The sequence below is a fragment of the Patagioenas fasciata genome, chromosome 13, assembly GCF_037038585.1.
Source record: "Patagioenas fasciata isolate bPatFas1 chromosome 13, bPatFas1.hap1, whole genome shotgun sequence".
Taxonomy (NCBI): domain Eukaryota; kingdom Metazoa; phylum Chordata; class Aves; order Columbiformes; family Columbidae; genus Patagioenas; species Patagioenas fasciata.
The window spans coordinates 9,914,791-9,931,244 of record NC_092532.1 but is presented as its reverse complement, the minus strand read 5'-3'; the positions used below and the strand labels follow the sequence as shown (position 1 = coordinate 9,931,244).

General features: G+C 59.2%; 1 protein-coding gene across 6 annotated transcripts in view; it reads left to right on the top strand.

Annotated features, from left to right (window-relative positions):
* ZFPM1 (zinc finger protein, FOG family member 1) overlaps positions 1-16,454 on the top strand; it is a 33,971-nt gene that overhangs the window by 13,477 nt on the left and 4,040 nt on the right. For 4 of the 6 annotated variants that reach the window (XM_071814556.1, XM_071814555.1, XM_065848347.2 and 1 more), the window contains exons 2-6: positions 867-992; positions 2,801-2,890; positions 12,660-12,793; positions 14,919-15,021; positions 16,112-16,324. In XM_071814556.1, coding sequence (XP_071670657.1) covers positions 867-992; positions 2,801-2,890; positions 12,660-12,793; positions 14,919-15,021; positions 16,112-16,324 — 666 coding nt within the window. The remainder of the gene's footprint in view (positions 1-866; positions 993-2,800; positions 2,891-12,659; positions 12,794-14,918; positions 15,022-16,111; positions 16,325-16,454) is intronic. The other 2 variants (XM_065848348.2, XM_071814557.1) reach the window with 1 other exon arrangement.

Sequence of the window (16,454 nt, the reverse complement as noted above, 5' to 3'; positions counted from 1 at the left end):
TTATTCACGCTCATTGTTGTCTGCTTTGTATAGATTATGGGCTCTTTGTTCTCCCGCTGTAAATATACATGCCTGGAGTCACGGAGAGCAGCTGAGGTCTGCAGAGGGTTTGTCACCGCCGTGTCCCCCTGCCCATGTGCCAGGCTTGGTGGGACGGTGCCATCTGGGGCACCGGGCAGCCCCCGGTGCGGCTTCGTGTGACATGAGCCGCGTGCGCCACTGTTTTCTTTCTTCCTTGATTTTTGGCGCGGATGGGGGATGCTGTGTTGCCATGGAAATGGCAGCGTGGGCTGGCAGGGCCGTTTGGGTGTCCCCCATTTGCACGCTTCATGTCCTGCTTGCACCCCGTGTCCCCGTTGCAGCGTCCCCCGTTGTCTGGGGCTTTGGACATGGCGTGGGGGGACTGGTTTGTGGGTCCCCATCAGACAAAGGGGCTGGGGGCTGGGGGGGACAGTCTCTGGGGTCCCTCACCCCGTCCAGGGCAGGTGCCGGGGTTTCAGTGGGAAGCTGTGGGTGAGGGGTGCAATGGGCTGGACACCCCACTGTGCCGCAGCTGTGGGACAAGGGGACCCTGCTCACATCCCCCGTAGATATGGAGCTCATTCCCCACAGTATCTACAGGGGACTCAGGTGTCCCTCAGGGGCCATCTCAAGGTGATGACTCTGTAAACACCCCTGCAAGGGGACAAGGACCCTAGGGAGATGCTGCCAAGGGAGGGGGCTTCTTCTCCCTGCCGGCCCCACACCCACAGTGGGTCAGGGAAAAGGCCCTTTGCCAGACCCCACATCACCCGCATCCTACGCTTCCCAACTGTGAAAACCTTTTGGGGTTTTCTTTCCCCCTGTAACCCCTGTGTGTGTTTCAGCAGGTTCCCTGGCAGCGATGGAGGACGGCCCGGTGGGGGAGAAGAGCCCCTTGGAGAGGGAGGGGGCTGCCTCGGACCGCGAGGGCTCTGCCGAGCGCGATGCCTCCAGCCCCCCTGGCAGCGAAGGTGAGCGTGGCCGCGACAGTGGGGGCTGCCCATGATGTCCCCCCACTGTGGGGACAGGCTCTGCCGCCAGAGCAACCTGCTGGGATCCTGGGCACCACGTCTGGTGCTGGTGCATGATGTTAATTAGCAAATGAAGCAGCCTGCTCGCCCATCAGGGAATGGGCTGTGGGTTAAGTGAGACCTCCCTGGGGTGCTCCATCCCTCTGGCCAGCAGCAGGACCCAGTGGGGACAGCCTGGCCCTGGGGTGACCGGTAGGAGTGAGGATGCTCCTCATGGCCGGCACAGACAGCAGCAATCTCGGCTTTGCCGGGGGGCCATGAGACGGGCTGCTGGAAACCGGAGCGCATTGGTCACCATGATGGCTGCTAATGAGCATCATCACCCTGGATCCGTTACAGCACCTCTCACCTGCCCCGGTGCTGAGCTGCTGGTGGCAGTGGAAGGATGTGGGGGGTGCAAAGTGTCCCCTCCAGGGATGCAAATTGACCTCTTGGGGTGAAAAGCGACCCCCCCTAGGGATGCAAAGTGACCCCTTTGGGTGCAAAATGTCCCCGCCAGGGTGCAAAGCAACCACCGAGGCTGCAAGTGCTGGTACTGGCAACACCGTGGATGGGGTTGAGGGGACAGGGACATTGCTGCCTGCTTCCTGCTCGCACCCCTGCCTGCCGCCCTGTGCCCCACCCCAGAGGTGGCTGCGTTTCAGGACTGGGCTAAACCAGTCCCCAGATATCCCTTAAGTTCCTTCCTGTGGAGGTGGGGGCAAATCCTAATCAGTTAATGTTTGCAGTGCCCTGTGAGATAACCACGGCAGGGCAAGGCTAATGGAGCCGGCCAGTCCCCGGCAGCACCCGCTGCCTTCAGCCACCGGCAACCAGGGGGCAAAGCATCCCCTAAAACCACTGGAGCCAATCAGGGAAAGGGGGGGATCCACGCCAGGGCAGGGAGGGTTCGCCGGCAAACTTTGCTTGGTGGCAGGAAGAAGGCAATGCTACTTTATCAGATGGGGGAGCTGGGCTGGGGGTGAGGAAGCCGGGAGCCCGAGCGCAGAGCTGCACCTGGCACTGGGCTGCCTCGATAAAAAGGTGATAGCAGAGATAACGCCAAGCAGCAATAACGGCCACTAAAGCTTTCAGCGCGATGGATAAAAATCGATATGCCAGGCACTTTGATTTATAGCCAAAAATAATAGGACTTTTATACCCAGTGATTGATTTATTTGATGTTAATCATTCCGCTTATCACCTGTATTAATAATCTCCAATGCCGGTGACGTCACCCCTGGGTGTTCGCTCTGGCGCCGATCGATTGGGCTCCGTGCTGGTTTATCCGCCCGGGACGCCAAGGCAAACATGTACTTTGGGCGCTAATCTTCCACACTGTCATATGCAGATTGGCTTTATCAGCTGCATCTCCAGCAGCAGTTAATGGAGAAAATAATTGTTATCAAGTTGCTATGAATACGCCACAAATAGAGCCGTGACGGAGGCGGGGCTGAACCGAGTGACGTGGGGCCCACAGTGGGGTGGGAGAGATTGGGGTGTTTGGGGTGGAAGGTGGGTGCCCACCCGTAGGTGGCTTGGGAAGGATGCACAGGTGGGTTTGGATGTGGGGCACAGGGGACCTCATGACTGGGTAATGGGGGTTTTGCTGGGACACAGCAATTTTGAGGGGGGAACCCCCCTATGCACATCCTCAAGGGTGTGCATCCTGGTCCTGGGGTGGCACCGCTCTGGTGGTCCTGTCACCAGGGGATGTCACCTCTGAAATCCACCATGCATGACCAACTGCCTTCCCTCTCCCACCGCAGAGTCCAGAGATGCCCCGGAGAGTCCAAAGGAGCCGGAGAAGCCGGATCCTGGAGAAAATCCCCAGGAACCAGACGCCTGGAACGGGCCAGGTGAGTCCCCTGTGCACAGCTGGTCATCCTGCTCCATCCCAGCTGCACTACAGGCTGGAGCAGCCAGAGCGAAAACCAGTATGAGGAGGACTGGGAGCTGGGCAGGATGCAGATAGCAGCACTTCTACTGGAAGAGGAAGTCTGGGATGGTGGCTCTGGTCCCCCATGTCCCCTGTGCCATTGTTGAGACCATAAAAAAAAATAATCCGTGAGCAGTGGGGGTGCTGGCACCATGGCTGGCATCACGCTTCCCGGCGCATGGAGGGTTTGGACCCCATCCTGCATCGCGAGGGCACTAACAAACATCCTGGCAACCACAAAAGCGCCGCTCGAGTGGTTTCGCGATGGTTATCAAAACCCCAAGGAGCGAATAGAACCATCTATCTCCCTCTCAGCATCTCCGCGCCGGGGCCGCTGGCACCCGGGCAGCCCTGTGGGTACCCCACGCCCTATCGCCCCACTATCTCCAAACCTTCCCACTGTGGGGTTACGCTTGGGGTTCTTGGCGCAGATTTGGGTTTGCGGGCGCCTGTCTGATGGAGACGGCACCCGATGGGTGCATGGGGACAGAACTGCATGAACTGAGACTCTGCACTGTCCTGGTGAGGGAGGCCCCATCTGGAGTCCTGGGTCCAGTTCTGGGCTCCCCACTTTAGGAAGGACAAGGAATTTCTGGGGAGAGTCCAGTGAAGGGACACAGAGATGCTGAGGGATCTGGAGCATCTTAGTGATGAGGAGAGACTGAGAGAGCTGGGACTGTTCAGCTGGAGAAGAGAAGCTGAGAGGGATCTTATTGATGTTACAAAGATCTCGGGATGGGTGTCAAGAGGTGCCATGCTGTGTTCAGTGATGCCCAACACCAGGGTGAGGGGCAATGGGCACAGACTGAAACACAGGAGGTTCCATCTGAACATGAGAAGCTTCTTTAGACAGTGCCAGAGCCTGGACCAGGCAGCCCTGAGTGGTTTGGAGTTTCCTTCTCTGGAGACATTCAAACCTGCCTGGACATGACCCTGTGTGATCTGCTCTGGGGACCCTGTATTAGCAGGGGTTGGACTGGATGATCTCCAGAGGTCCATTCAACCCCACCAGTCTGGGATTCTGTGACACTCCCAAGGGTGGATGTGCCACATTTCGGGCCCCATTGGCGCTGCCCACCCCCTGCTCCTCGCAGTGGATTGATACTGGCGGATCTGTTTTCGGAGCTGCATGCGATGGAAAGGGGTGATGTAGGACAGTTATCGCTCTGCAGCGATGGACGCAACGGGGGGTTCCCGCTGTGTCCCCAAGGCCGCCAGTCTCTGGCACAGGCTGGGCCATGGGAACCGCCGGCTGCCGGCGCACGTGCTGCAGCAGCTGCCGAAATCCCCACGGCCCCGGGGGAGCCCCGTCCTTGCTCCCCGTCCCGCCCTGGCCGAGGGGAAGCACTGGCCGGTCCTGCTGATATCCCGGCCCTTCCTGCGTGCCGGGCAGGAAGGAGCCGTGAGGCCACCCCCAGCTCCTCTTTATCTGCTCCTCGGCCTTTTGTCCCCACCATCCCCTGTGCTGGCATCCCGGTGTGTCACCCCCAGCTGTCCCAATGGCCCAGGGGGTTCATGGCACAGTGCACGCCCATATTTTGGCAGAACCGGCATCTACGGACCACGATGCCTCAGCTCTGGCCATGCCTCCCCTTCCCCCCATTCCCTCGCCAGAGCAGGTTATTTGCATTCTTTATGTAAAAGAGATTTTATTATCGCCTTCTCCCAGCCCATCTCTATTCTGGTAATTGGAGTGGTATTAATTTCTGTGTGGCTGGGAGTTGATGGCGGTCCGGCGATGCTGCAGCGATAGGGTGTTCCTTTCGCACCAACCGCCGCGATAGCCCCGTCTATCAGGCACTCTGCAGGCTCTGCACTTATCAGGGATGGAGCTGGCGAAAAGGGAAACTCTGAGCAGCCTGAATTTTCTTCTTTTTTTTATCAGGCAGGATCCGCCGTATGTCAGCAATGGCAGCTGCAAAGATGCGACGCGGCGGGGGGGGCGAGCGGGCTACTCCTGGGTGCCTTTGTTCGCGCCCTGCAGGGTCTCTCGCCTTCCCCTGGCTCTTTTTGGGGGGCTACCGATGTAACTTCCCCATGGCTTTGCATTCTGGGTCTCCAAAACTCCTGCCCGCTGGGTGCAGCACCGTGCCGGGAGCTCTGCATGGGGCTCCTTGGCCCCGCGTGCTGGCGAGGGAGAAGGAATATTGTTTTATCTTTGAAATGACCTTGTCTGTTGGAGGGGGCTGTCGCTTGCCTGGCTGATATGCAAATCCCTGGGAGCTGGAGGCTGTAATCCGCAGAGTGGGAGCCTTTGCAGATGTGTCGGGGTGCTGGGACACCCCGACTCTGTTCTGGGGTGGAGCGTGGCCGTGCATGGTGCCCGCTTGTGCCTTCATCTTCCGATGGGGCTGGAGAGGGGATGTCCATCCTCCCTAAATTCCCCCAAACCACCCCAAATCCTTCCTCCCAGCCCTGCCAGCTGCTCTCAGCCATGCCCCAGGTTTCCATCTTTCCCGCTTGTTTTTGTTTGCTCTGGAGCAGGGTTGATAGTGGAGAATTTTGGGAGCAGCTGCAACCTTCACCTCCCCTTCCACCCTATCGCTGCCCAACCAACCTCACCATGTCAGGCCGATTTTTGCAGAGGGGTAAGGTGAAAAGCTCCAAGAAACGTCACCGATGTGGTGTTGGGACAGGAGAACAGAGGAGAGCTGAGCCCCGTGGAGGGACCGGCTGCTCAACAACCTTACGAGATCCTGGAGAATCTCCACCAGGAGCAGCCCTGGGGAAGCCTGGCCAGCATTTGCCTTTCTACAAGGTGGGATGAAGCTTTTTGCCTTTGTCCCTGTGGGGACACCAGTGGGCCACCAGTAGAGAAGGGATGGAGCAGACGGGCACAAAGCCTGGGTGGCTTTTGGCCTCTCCGAGGGTTCCTCACTCCCTTTCCTACATCAACTTCACTGTTTGGGTCCCCACCTTGCTGCTGGCTTCTCCAGGGTTTATTTAATTGCTCACGGGTGCTAACGATGGCTCTGGGTTAATTATGGAGTATGGCTCAGGTCCACCTCTCCCAGAACCCGGGTTCCATCCTCACCACCAGCCTTGTGTGCAGGATATCAGGATGGGACAGGGCAACTTATTATATTTTTGGTGCATCTAATTAAAACTGCATTTTTTTTTTCTTTCCTTTCCCTCCTCCCCCCCCGCCTTCCCCTTTGCCTCCCGCTCGCCTTCGGTTGTGTTTATCTGCGCCACGACTCTTGCCTGAGTAATCTCCGACTGCCCGGAGTTTGTCTGCAAACCTCAAGGTTGATTATCAGGGCAAGCAGGGCACGGCGAGGAGGGGACAGCTCGTCCGGAGGGATGGCCCTGTGCCGCCCATGCCCCCTCGCTCCCCCTTCCCCTCCGCTCTGGTATGTGTGGGTGGGAAAAAATTATTCCAGCTATTTCTTTTTATCGCTGGGAGCCGGGCTGAGGGGCAGATAGTTATGTTTGTGTTTGATTGCTGCAGGTTGGGGAGAATTGGGGGTTTGGGGCAGTCGCCCCCCAAGTTGGGGGGTTCCTCAGGATCCTGACCCCTTCTTCCTTTGCCTGGCTTCTGTCTGGCAAAGCCACATGTGGGCACTGAATGCAGCAGGATGATCTTAGCACGGGTGGTGGCACCTGTCCTGGCTTGGGGACATCGAAGGGGACCCTGTCCCTGCTGGGGTCTGTCCCTGCTGGGGTCTGTCCCTGCAGGTTCCTGCTCTCAGTTCAACCTCTACCTGGGGACATTGCAGGGTGGAGGGATGCTCAGACCAGTTTGGGGACACTGCGGGAGTGCAGGGACACTGCTGTGTCAGGCAACGCTGGGGACTGTTGAGACCTGCAGGAACTGTCCCCCTCTCTGTCCCCATCCTCCCCTCCATTTTCCCCTGGGAAGGAGAAAAATGTCTTGCACACGTGGGGCGAGAGCCCTGAGGCTGATGCTGCCTGTCTCACAGTGATTGACAGCTGTCAATCAGGCCCACCTTGCTGCTCTGCCCTGGGCTGGATCTCTGGACCCGGTGGGTTTTAGGCTTGGTGTGAGGCTGAGCTCCCACTCCCCTCCTCCAGCTGGGTGCTGTCCCCCTGGGTGTCCCCCCCAATTCCTGCAGGCAGGCCCTTGTGGTGCCTCCCCCCTTTTCCGGAGGGGATATCTGCCCTCTGCATCGGCTCCGGGCCCCTTCGCTCCCCTTCCGCCCCCCCCTCTGCCTTCCTGTCCCCCCACGTCACCCCTACCCGCTGCCTGGCACCAGCCTGGGGGGTCCCAGCAGCCCCACAAGTGGGGACAGAGCAGGGACAGGATTTTTCTGGCACAGGGGTCCAGCCACCCCTGGGGAAACTGGGAAGTTTTCCTCCTTCCCATCCTCCCTGAGCTCTTGCTGATATTTTTCCTGGTGTTTATTCCTGTCCCTGTAGACACAGCTCCCACTTATTTCCCAGGATGGGGAACCTGTTGGGACAAGGACCCCCTGGGGACAGGGACTCCCTCAGGGCCACATCCCAGCAGGACACAGCAACACCCTGAACACAAACGTCCCGGAGCAGCTTATCGGGACACGTCCCGCTAGGGCAGGGCACCCCGGCTGACGTGGGCTGTCAGGGACAGGCCATCACGGGGTGACGTGTGGCACAGCTGGTGCCCGCCCCGCTGCTGCCGCCTGCCAGCTGTGCCACACAGCTGGCCAACGAGGTGCCCAGCCCTTTTGGGGTGCAGCAGCCCCCGGGTATCCTCACTCCCGGGTGCCGGGAGGTGCCCGCTCTGCTCTATAGGTCACAGCTCCTCCATTAGCCAGGGGCAGGGTTCAGCCTGATAAAGATTTGCTTTTGTACTCTGTCAAAAAAAAAAAAAAATCAATAAATTGTGAGCGATGGGCAGGAGTGATAAAGGCAGAGGTCTCTCCTTGGCTCCTGCCCTGTCGGGGCAGTGGGGTGCCCCCCTGCACCCCAAAACCAGCGGCAGTCCAGCTCTCCCACAGCCATCCCCCCTCGATCCATGGCAGCTTGACCAGAGCAACCCCAGGCTGAGCCCAAGCAGGCGCAGCCCAGCAAGGCTGGAATTTAAACCCTCCTCACTCCTTTGTCGTCCCCAAGGCTGCCCTGATTACTCGAGCACCCGGGACGGCAAAGCCGGGATAATCTCCTTAGCCCCTTTGGAGAGATTTCCCTTTGTGCGCGGAGGTGAAGAGTGGAGATGCTGCGTGTTCGCAGCTTAAGACTCTTCCCAATCGGCTCCCTCCATCTTATCAGAGCGGTGCCATCACATCATTGCACTAGTTGAGTTGTCAGGATTTATTCCTTCCGCCGCCGTGCACTCGCCGCTTCTAAAAACAGCAGCTGGGGTGTGCGGCGGCGCCAGGCTGGGGGTGTTGGGGTTTCTCCAGTTCAATTTTCCCCGGGGGGGGAGCAGGACAGCCACAGGAGGTTAGGTACCAATGGGTGGGTGGGTGGATGAATCCATCCTCCCTCCACCTTCGGGTTCCTGTGCCATGAGGACATCCTTCACATGCTGGGATGGGAGCAGAGTACACAAGTTCGCCTCGGTTCCCCAGACTCAGCATCACCAGGGCTCATATGGAGGCTGCACCCGACGTCGTGGCCCCCCCCAGGGCCAGTCACAAAGTGCTGTATTAATAGGAGCAACGCGCAGCTGATACTGGGACGTGGTCCCGTGACACCCCGATAACGGTATTTATCCCGATAGTATCCAGGCAGCTGCAAATACTGTGGGGACCTCTGAGCCGGGTCCTCACTGAGGGGCAGAGCCGGTTCATTGGGATTTGATGAAAGTTGTGTGGATGTGGGAGCCCCTTGCGATGGGACCGATGTGCTTTTCCCTCCTGTTCGCTCCCACACGAAAAGCAAATGTTGATGCACAGATGTGGCTGCACCTCCAGAGCATCTAGGAGAACACATGGGTGCTGCAGAAGCCAGCACAGCTCGGTGCAGCCCCCAATGGTGCATCCTCAGCCCCTGGTACCGGGCACTGGGGAGGCCAAACTTTGAATCCTGGGGTCAGTTTTGGGCCCCTCACAAGAAAACCCTTGAGGTGCTGGAGCGAGTTGAGAGAAGGGAACAGAGCTGGTGAGGGGCTGGAGCACAAGTGTGGTGGGAGCGGCTGAGGGACCTGGGGGGTTCAGCTGGAGAACAGGAGCTGAGGGGAGACCTTCTGATCTCTGAACTGCCTGAAAGGAGCTTGGAGACAGGGGGGGTCAGGCTCTGCTCCCAAGGAACAAGCGCCAGCACAAGAGGAAATTGCCTCAAGTTGCACCAGGGGAGGTTGAGGTTGGATCTGGGGAACAATTTCTTCCCCAAAGGGCTGTGGGGCATTGGAACAGGCTGCCCAGGGCAGTGCTGGAGTCACCATCCCTGGAGGGGTTGAACAGATGGAGATGAGGTTCTCAGGGACATGGGTTAGTGACAGGGTTGGGGTAACGGTTGGATTCGATGATCTTGAGGGTCTTTTCCAACCAAAATGATTCTGTTATCTCCCTGGCCATATGGATGCTGTGGGTCACCTTGCAGATGGGCTCTTGCAGAAGTTCATCTTCATCACACACTGGTCTTGCATTCACCCCATCCCAGAGGACGATGCAGCTGTGTTGCACAGTGATGCCGCATCTTGCAACCCTGTGGCCTTCGTCCCTCCCCGTGTCCCCAGCCAGGACCCCCATGTCCCCAGGGACCCGTGTGCCAGCAGTGCCTTCTCAGCCATCAACCGCCTGCTGCGTGGCCATGGTGTGATGACAGGATTAATCTTTGCTCTCCGGCACAGCTCAGCCTATTTCTTTGAAATCTCTCGATGGGGAGATAAACTGAGGTGCAGCGCTGGGCGAGCAGGCGCTGTCGGTCCTGGGGGGCAGGGAACAACGCTGGCACCCCGTGTTCCAGCACTGGGGGCTGCACCACACCAAGCAGGTGCACCCAGCTCACCGGGGGGCTTTTCCCCCTCCTTCCTTCCTTCCTGCTGCTTTTCTTTGCGACCCAAAGCAAACAACCAGGTCCCTGCCCCATTTGGTTAATGATCTGGGAGATAAACCCTCCTGTGATAACGGCAGGGGCACCGCCTGCTCGGGGACCGATGGCCAGGTGAGATACCCAGGGTGGTGTTCACCTGCCCGGGGGGATCCCGCAGGGAGGGGGGCTGCACCCACGGACTTTGTTCCTCGCTGGGGGGCACTGGGGCACCCCAGGGGCTGGCACTGGCTTTTCCCAGGGTGCGGGCAGGGCGATGCGGCACAATCCGGTGCCGTCAGAGAGTAGGGAAGGGGATTACCCCCCACTGCATTGTTGTCCCCACGTGGGGACGCAGCTCGATTGCTTTGAGCTTTGCTCCCAAGTGCAGCCAGTGTTGAACGCTCAGCATCTCCCAGGCCGCCCCATCCCGCCATTGTTCCCCTCGTACCAAACGCAGCAACGCCATGTGCTTAGTTTGAAAAATTACCTTTTTCCCTCTCTTTTTGTCTTGCTGTATCAATGTGGGTGCAACCAGGTACTGTGGGGGCTCTGGCAGTGTCACTGGTCAGGGACAGGGGCACCCATCCAGACAGAGAACTGCTCAGCACCGCTGTCTGGGGTTCACCACTACCCCGTTTTTGGGGTGATACTGGAGGACTGGGCCACCAGCCGGTGCCGTGGCCATGGGGCGCTGGCGGGAAGCGGGGCCGGCTCTGGCAACACTATTTTTGTCCCCCCTGTCTGGAACGGTTTTGTCTTTATCAGTGCCTGCGTGTTTTCTCTGCTGGGGATTGATACACAGAAGATGAAGTGCTCTGACATGGGAAGTGTCAGGCGAACGCTCTTATCTCGGAGACATGGTCTCCTGACCCAAACGCCGCTGATTACCAGTGAGACGGGGGGAAGAGGAGGGGGGGCAAAAAGCAGGGGGAGGGGGCATGGAGGGGGAGAGGTGGCGGTTGGGCTCCATTCCCCAAAAGCAGCCAGGCTCTGTGGGGTGGCAAAGCCAGAGAGGAGCCACCATCCTTGGGGCTGTCTTGGGGGTTTGCTGTCACCTTCCTGGGGTTTAGAGGTTGGTGAGGACCAGTGATGTGGGGATGTTGGGACCTCAACAGAGGGGCTGGAGGGAGCCTGGCACCCTGGCAGGGAGTCAGACGGGAGCTGGTTGGTGGAAACGTGGAGCAACGTGCACCCTGCGAGGGTCCGACTGCCCCATTCAGCCCCGAGGTCACGGTGACGGCCACATCCTGCCCTGGAGGCTCTGCTCCCTGCCTGCCTCCCACCTCCTTTGAGGGAGGGACCAACCAGGCGTGGGGCTGCTGCTGCCTGTCCTGGGCATCGGTTTGTGCCAGGGAATAAATCCCATCGGCTCCTCAGAGGTCCCAGACCTCTCTCTGCCCTCCTTCTCCTCCCCATGCCGAGATGGAGCTGGTGAGGGCACAGGCTGGGGGATGCTGGGGACATGGGGCAGGCGGATGCTGGGTACGTGGGGCAGGGGAATGCTGGGGATGTGCACACCCCCAAAACCACTTTGCTGGGGATGAAATCCCAGTGGGAGACAGAGCCAGGATCCCCATGGCCAGGGTGGATTGTGGAGCATTCTGGCTCTGTGCCAGTGCCAAGGGCTGCGAGGTCAAAGGGTCCGAGGTGCTGCGAGCAGGAGGTGCCACAGGAAGGGGATGGCAGGCAGAGCACATCTCGGTACACTGACTGTGGCACAGGGACCAGCTGAAGATCTCAGGGACCTTTGATGCCTTCACAGACCTTTTCTCCAACCTAGCTCCCCATGGGTTTTGCCAAGGGACACTGGCTGCTCCCCTGGGACACACTCAGAGCCACATCCCCAGTGGCACAGCGTCCTCCTCGGCAGATGGAGGGGACCCATGGTTGACAGCAGGACATGGGTGCCGCCAACCTGCGTTCAGCACCCAGCACTTCCAGTCACTCACCTTAACTTAGCCCAGCGCTGAGAGGATCCCCATGTCAGCCCAGCTAATAAACACATCAGATTTCAATCTCTGCAACCATGGGATCGCTTTATCCTCCCCGTGCTCCCAGCTCAGAAAGCAATTTTGCCTTCAAACTCGCGCAGCCTCCTCCCCGCCCACGGGACCAGGGCACCAGCTGCGGCTGCTGCAGCATCCTCGAAGGACATGGGCTCTGGGTGCGTGGCTTTTGGGGGGGCTCTTTTTCCTGGCATGGTGATGGGGGAACCCCCCACTTCTGCCCTGGAGTACCCCAGGGTGCCAGAAGCCTTCCCGGCTGCAGATGGGTGACCTGGGCACCCTGCCTGGCTGCTGACCTGATGTTTGACTCTCTGTCCTTGGGGAGCATCTTCTTTTTTGGGGTGCAGCATTCATCCCACCACATGGCGAGGGGCAGCCAGCATGTATCCATCTGCGTATTGGTTACCTGCCATCTTATCTGTGCTCCAAAAGACAAAGGCACAGTTAAAACATTTTAGAGCAGCCTTCATAGTGTATTAACATGTTATCTAACCCATTAAACCAGGGGCTTATCAGATAATCAAAGCCATTAAGCCCTGAAGCTGCTGTGACTTTGGGTGCGGGGATGGGAAACGCTCCTTCCGCTCTGCTGTGCGGTGCCTGGACCCCCCCTGCGAGCAGCCACATCCCACCCACTCACCACAGCCATGGGACACCCACCTGCAGCTCTGGGCTCCACGTGGGTGCCCACATCCCCGGGGACCTGGGGCAGCCAGGGGTCTGGTTTGGGGACATTGTGCTGATGTTATGCCCATCTCCCCGCAGATGAGCTGGACCTGGCCATGCAGGATGGGGAGCGGCGGGTGCGAAGCCGCAGGAGCCTCCCTGAGGGTTTCTCCTGGGGACCCTTCCAGGGCAGCATCCACAGCGAGCTGGCATCGCCAGGGCACAGTGACATGGTAAGGGGCACTGTCGATGATGGTGACAGGGAAAATGCCAAGGAATTAAGTTGTTTGAAGAAAGGAGTTAGTTTGGGAGGGATTTTCCCTGCCAACCCCCTGGATATCTTCGGGTTTGGGTGCCCGGGAGGTTTCCCTGCCACATGCTGCCCCCAGATCAGAGCGTCCCCATGGGCAGGGGTACAGGATGCTGCCTGTCCCCTCCTGTCCCCTCCTGCACATGGCTGCAGGCTGCTTGGTGGCACGTGTGTCCTCACAGAGGAGATGTGGTTTGGGTTTCCCAACCAAGATTTGCTTCCGAGGGATTCTGGTTGTGTCTGGAAAGCGCTGGAGTGGGAGAGGAGGCAGCGGGGGGCACCGGGGCTGGTGGCTGTGTCAGGGTGGGTGCACATGGGTGTGTTTTAGGTGCCGGATCCTCACATTCCAGCCGCATCCTTCCCCCAGCATCTCCCTGGAGCTGCACAAGAGCAGCTCCGGCCCAGGCTCTTCAAGGCCGGAGGATCTCGCCCAGGCTCTGTCCCCACCTCCTCCTCCTCCTCCTCCTCCTGTCTCCCTCGCTCTTTTTTCTTTTTTTTCTTTTCATTTTTTTTAGCTCAGGCCCGTTTATCTTTGCCGAATTAAATCCTTGATTAACCCTTATCTGCCCAGTTTGGCTCCCTATCTCCTGGTTGGCGCCGTGTGTCCATACACCCGGTACAGGATGATTGATTTCTTAAAGATATGCCCAGCTTTTTTTCTGATACTTCATTTATTGTCTAAATATTTTTGCTCCCATTTCAGCAGCTCCCTTATCAAGCCCAGCTGATGATTCCCAGCCCTGCTCTCCTCCACCACTCTCTTCCCTCCCTATCTTTGCTCGGGGAAGTGAGGAAGGAATCGCAGCCCCATCCCTGATACGGGCTGTCGCCCTCAGGTTCCTTCGTCTTTGTCACTGGAGGTGGTCGGGGGGGGGTGTAGGGGGTCTCCCCTAAATCCTGCCTCTCTCTGCTGTCTGTCTCCATGTGGGAGATTATCCCAGCCCTGTGCAAACTGGAAATACTGTGTGGCTTTAATGCTGCTGTGGCATGGAGCATTGCATGTGCCCATCGTTGCACTGGTGGAGGAGTAGGAAGAGGACGAGGGGGAGGAAGATGCCTCCCCCAAAACCAGCCTTGCTCGGGAGGGTGTGCAAACCCTCCAGCAGCACCAGCCCAGGGGTGCCAAGTGTTGGCAGAGCCCCATGTGCCATCTCACCCCTGGCTGTCCCCCCACATCCCTGCCCCACATCCCTCCCAGCCACCCAGGGCAATGCCCACAGCGGGGGCAGTGGGGCCGCCCTGGTAACGCCGTCCCGACGGATGTGGAGCAGATTGGGTTTCCGATGGTTATCGGGCCGGTGCAGAGCGGGGACACTGACCTCTTTGTTTGGGGAGAACAAGGAAGGGTTCGACACGGGGCTGGGGCCACCGACGGGGGCCGGAACAGGCGTCCTGGGGTGCTGGGAGCACCCTGGGGTGCTGTGGGGTGCACAGATGCTGCAGGGGCCTCCCTCTGTTTGGGGGTACCCACAGGTCCCCCGGTGCACAGCACATACCTACAGAGACACACCTCTCCCTCCTGGTGTGGGACATGGTGGGGCCACTGCGGTCCCCAGCCCCTGTGCCACCAGCAGCACCTGTCCCCGTGTCTCACGCAGGGGGGTCCCTAAAACCCCCCAGTCCCATTTCCCAGCCACTTTCCACAGGGGCAGGGGAGGGTCCTGTGAAATGTGCACACGCGTGTGCCAACACATGCACACAACACAGGCACACGGGGGGGTTATCGCGCTGCCGGCACTCAGCTCCTGCCGGTGATAAGGCCTCAACCGGTTGCCACTGTCAGGCTGAGTCGGAGGGTTTAGAAATATTGGGACGAATAATTAGATTTCATATCGTTACCGCGGCAGCCATCGGAGGATCAGGGAGATTAATTCCCCCCCCCCACATCACCACCTCTTTCTGCTCATTAATATTCATTAGAGATGCAGGAAGGCAGAGCTGGGCACAGGCTGAGCAGGGAGCACTACAGCCCCCCTGCTGCCACCCCCCCACCCTGACCCCTGCCCGTTCGGAAAGCAGTGCTCAGCCCCACTTCCTGTCCTCGGCAGAGCCCCCCCGTGACACTGGTGCTGGAGGACGAGAGCTGCTGGTTGTCCCGCCTGCCCCTTGTGCCCGCAGAGCCCGATGCCAACGCCGTCATCTACAGGAAGGGTCAGTACCGGTGCTTGGGGGCTCTGGGGGGGTCGGGCATAGCTGCCCTGGCACTGGGGTGAGGGATGGGGTGCTGCTGCAGAGGGATGAGTCCATGTCCCCATCCAGCCCCCCGCCTGCTGCTGGTGGCTGCCCACCCCAACTGCTGCCTGGGACCCCCCACACCTGGGGCAGCGGCTTCTCCTCCATGATGCCCCGCTGGCTGTATCTGGGGCTTGTCCCCTGTCCATGGGGCTTGTCCCACATCCCTGGGACTTGGTCCCCTGTCCCAGCCCTCCCCAGCTGTCTGGCTGCTAGGGGACATAAGGAGAGTCCCAGCTGGTGCAGATGTTGCTGCAGGCATGAGTGCAAACTTTAGTGCATGCAGCTGGGGCGAGAGCCAGCGCAAGCATCGGGGCGAAACTCCTTGCAAGCATTACTGCACATAGTGGTGTAAGACTCTGTGCAAGGATTGCTGCAGGTTCTGGTGTAAGACTTGGCACAAACATTGGTGCAAGGCTCAGTACAAGCATTACTGCAAGCATTGGTGCAAGACTTGGCACAAACTTTGGTGCAAGTCTTACTGCATGCAACAGTGTAAGACAGTGTGAACTTTACTGCAAGCATTGATGCAAGTGTTAATGCAAAAGTCAGCACAAGTATTGGTGCAAGACTCTGTGAGAGCATCACTGCATGTGTTGGTGCAAGCATTGGTGCACAACTCAGCACAAGCACTGGTGCAAGTGTTACTGCCCGCATTGGTGTAAGACTCTGTGCAAGCATTGATGCAAGCAGGGGCTCCAGAATGGGTGCAAAAGTGAGCGGGAGGCTGCGTGCAGGCAGGACAGTGCAGGCAAGGCTATGCAGGCAGGGCTGTGCAGGCAGGGCTATGCAGGCAGGGCTATGCAGGCAGTACAGTGCAGGCAGGGCGGTGCAGGCAGCGCTGGCCACAGGCAGACACTGCCATCTCCAGGCAGTTCGGGGCTCAGCCATGGCCGGGAGGAAGCACCAGGCTCAGAGGGGACAAGGACAGAAAGGGACAAGGGGCACAGAGCTGTGCAGGACGGGGATCTGGGAGGTCCGTGCTGACCGCTGTCCCCATATCCCCCAGACGAAGCCCTGTGGTGCCGGACAACGCGTGCTCTGCAGGAAGATGAGCCTGTGTGTGCTTTCGTGGTGGCAGAGCCACCAGCTGTCCCCAACCACCATGCGGTGACAGCGGAGCCCGGTGACTCGCCCTACCCGGCTGCGCTGCGCTCGGACATCCAGCTGCTGCCACAGCAAGCGGGCATGGCTGCCATCCTGGCCACTGCCGTGGTCAACAGTGAGTCCCTGGGGGGCATGGCGGGGTAGGGGGACATGGTGCAGCCCACGGGACTATGCCAAGGGTCTCCAGCCTGTCATGCAAGTGACGTATCACAGGATCAGAGAATCATCTTGGTTGGAAGAGACCC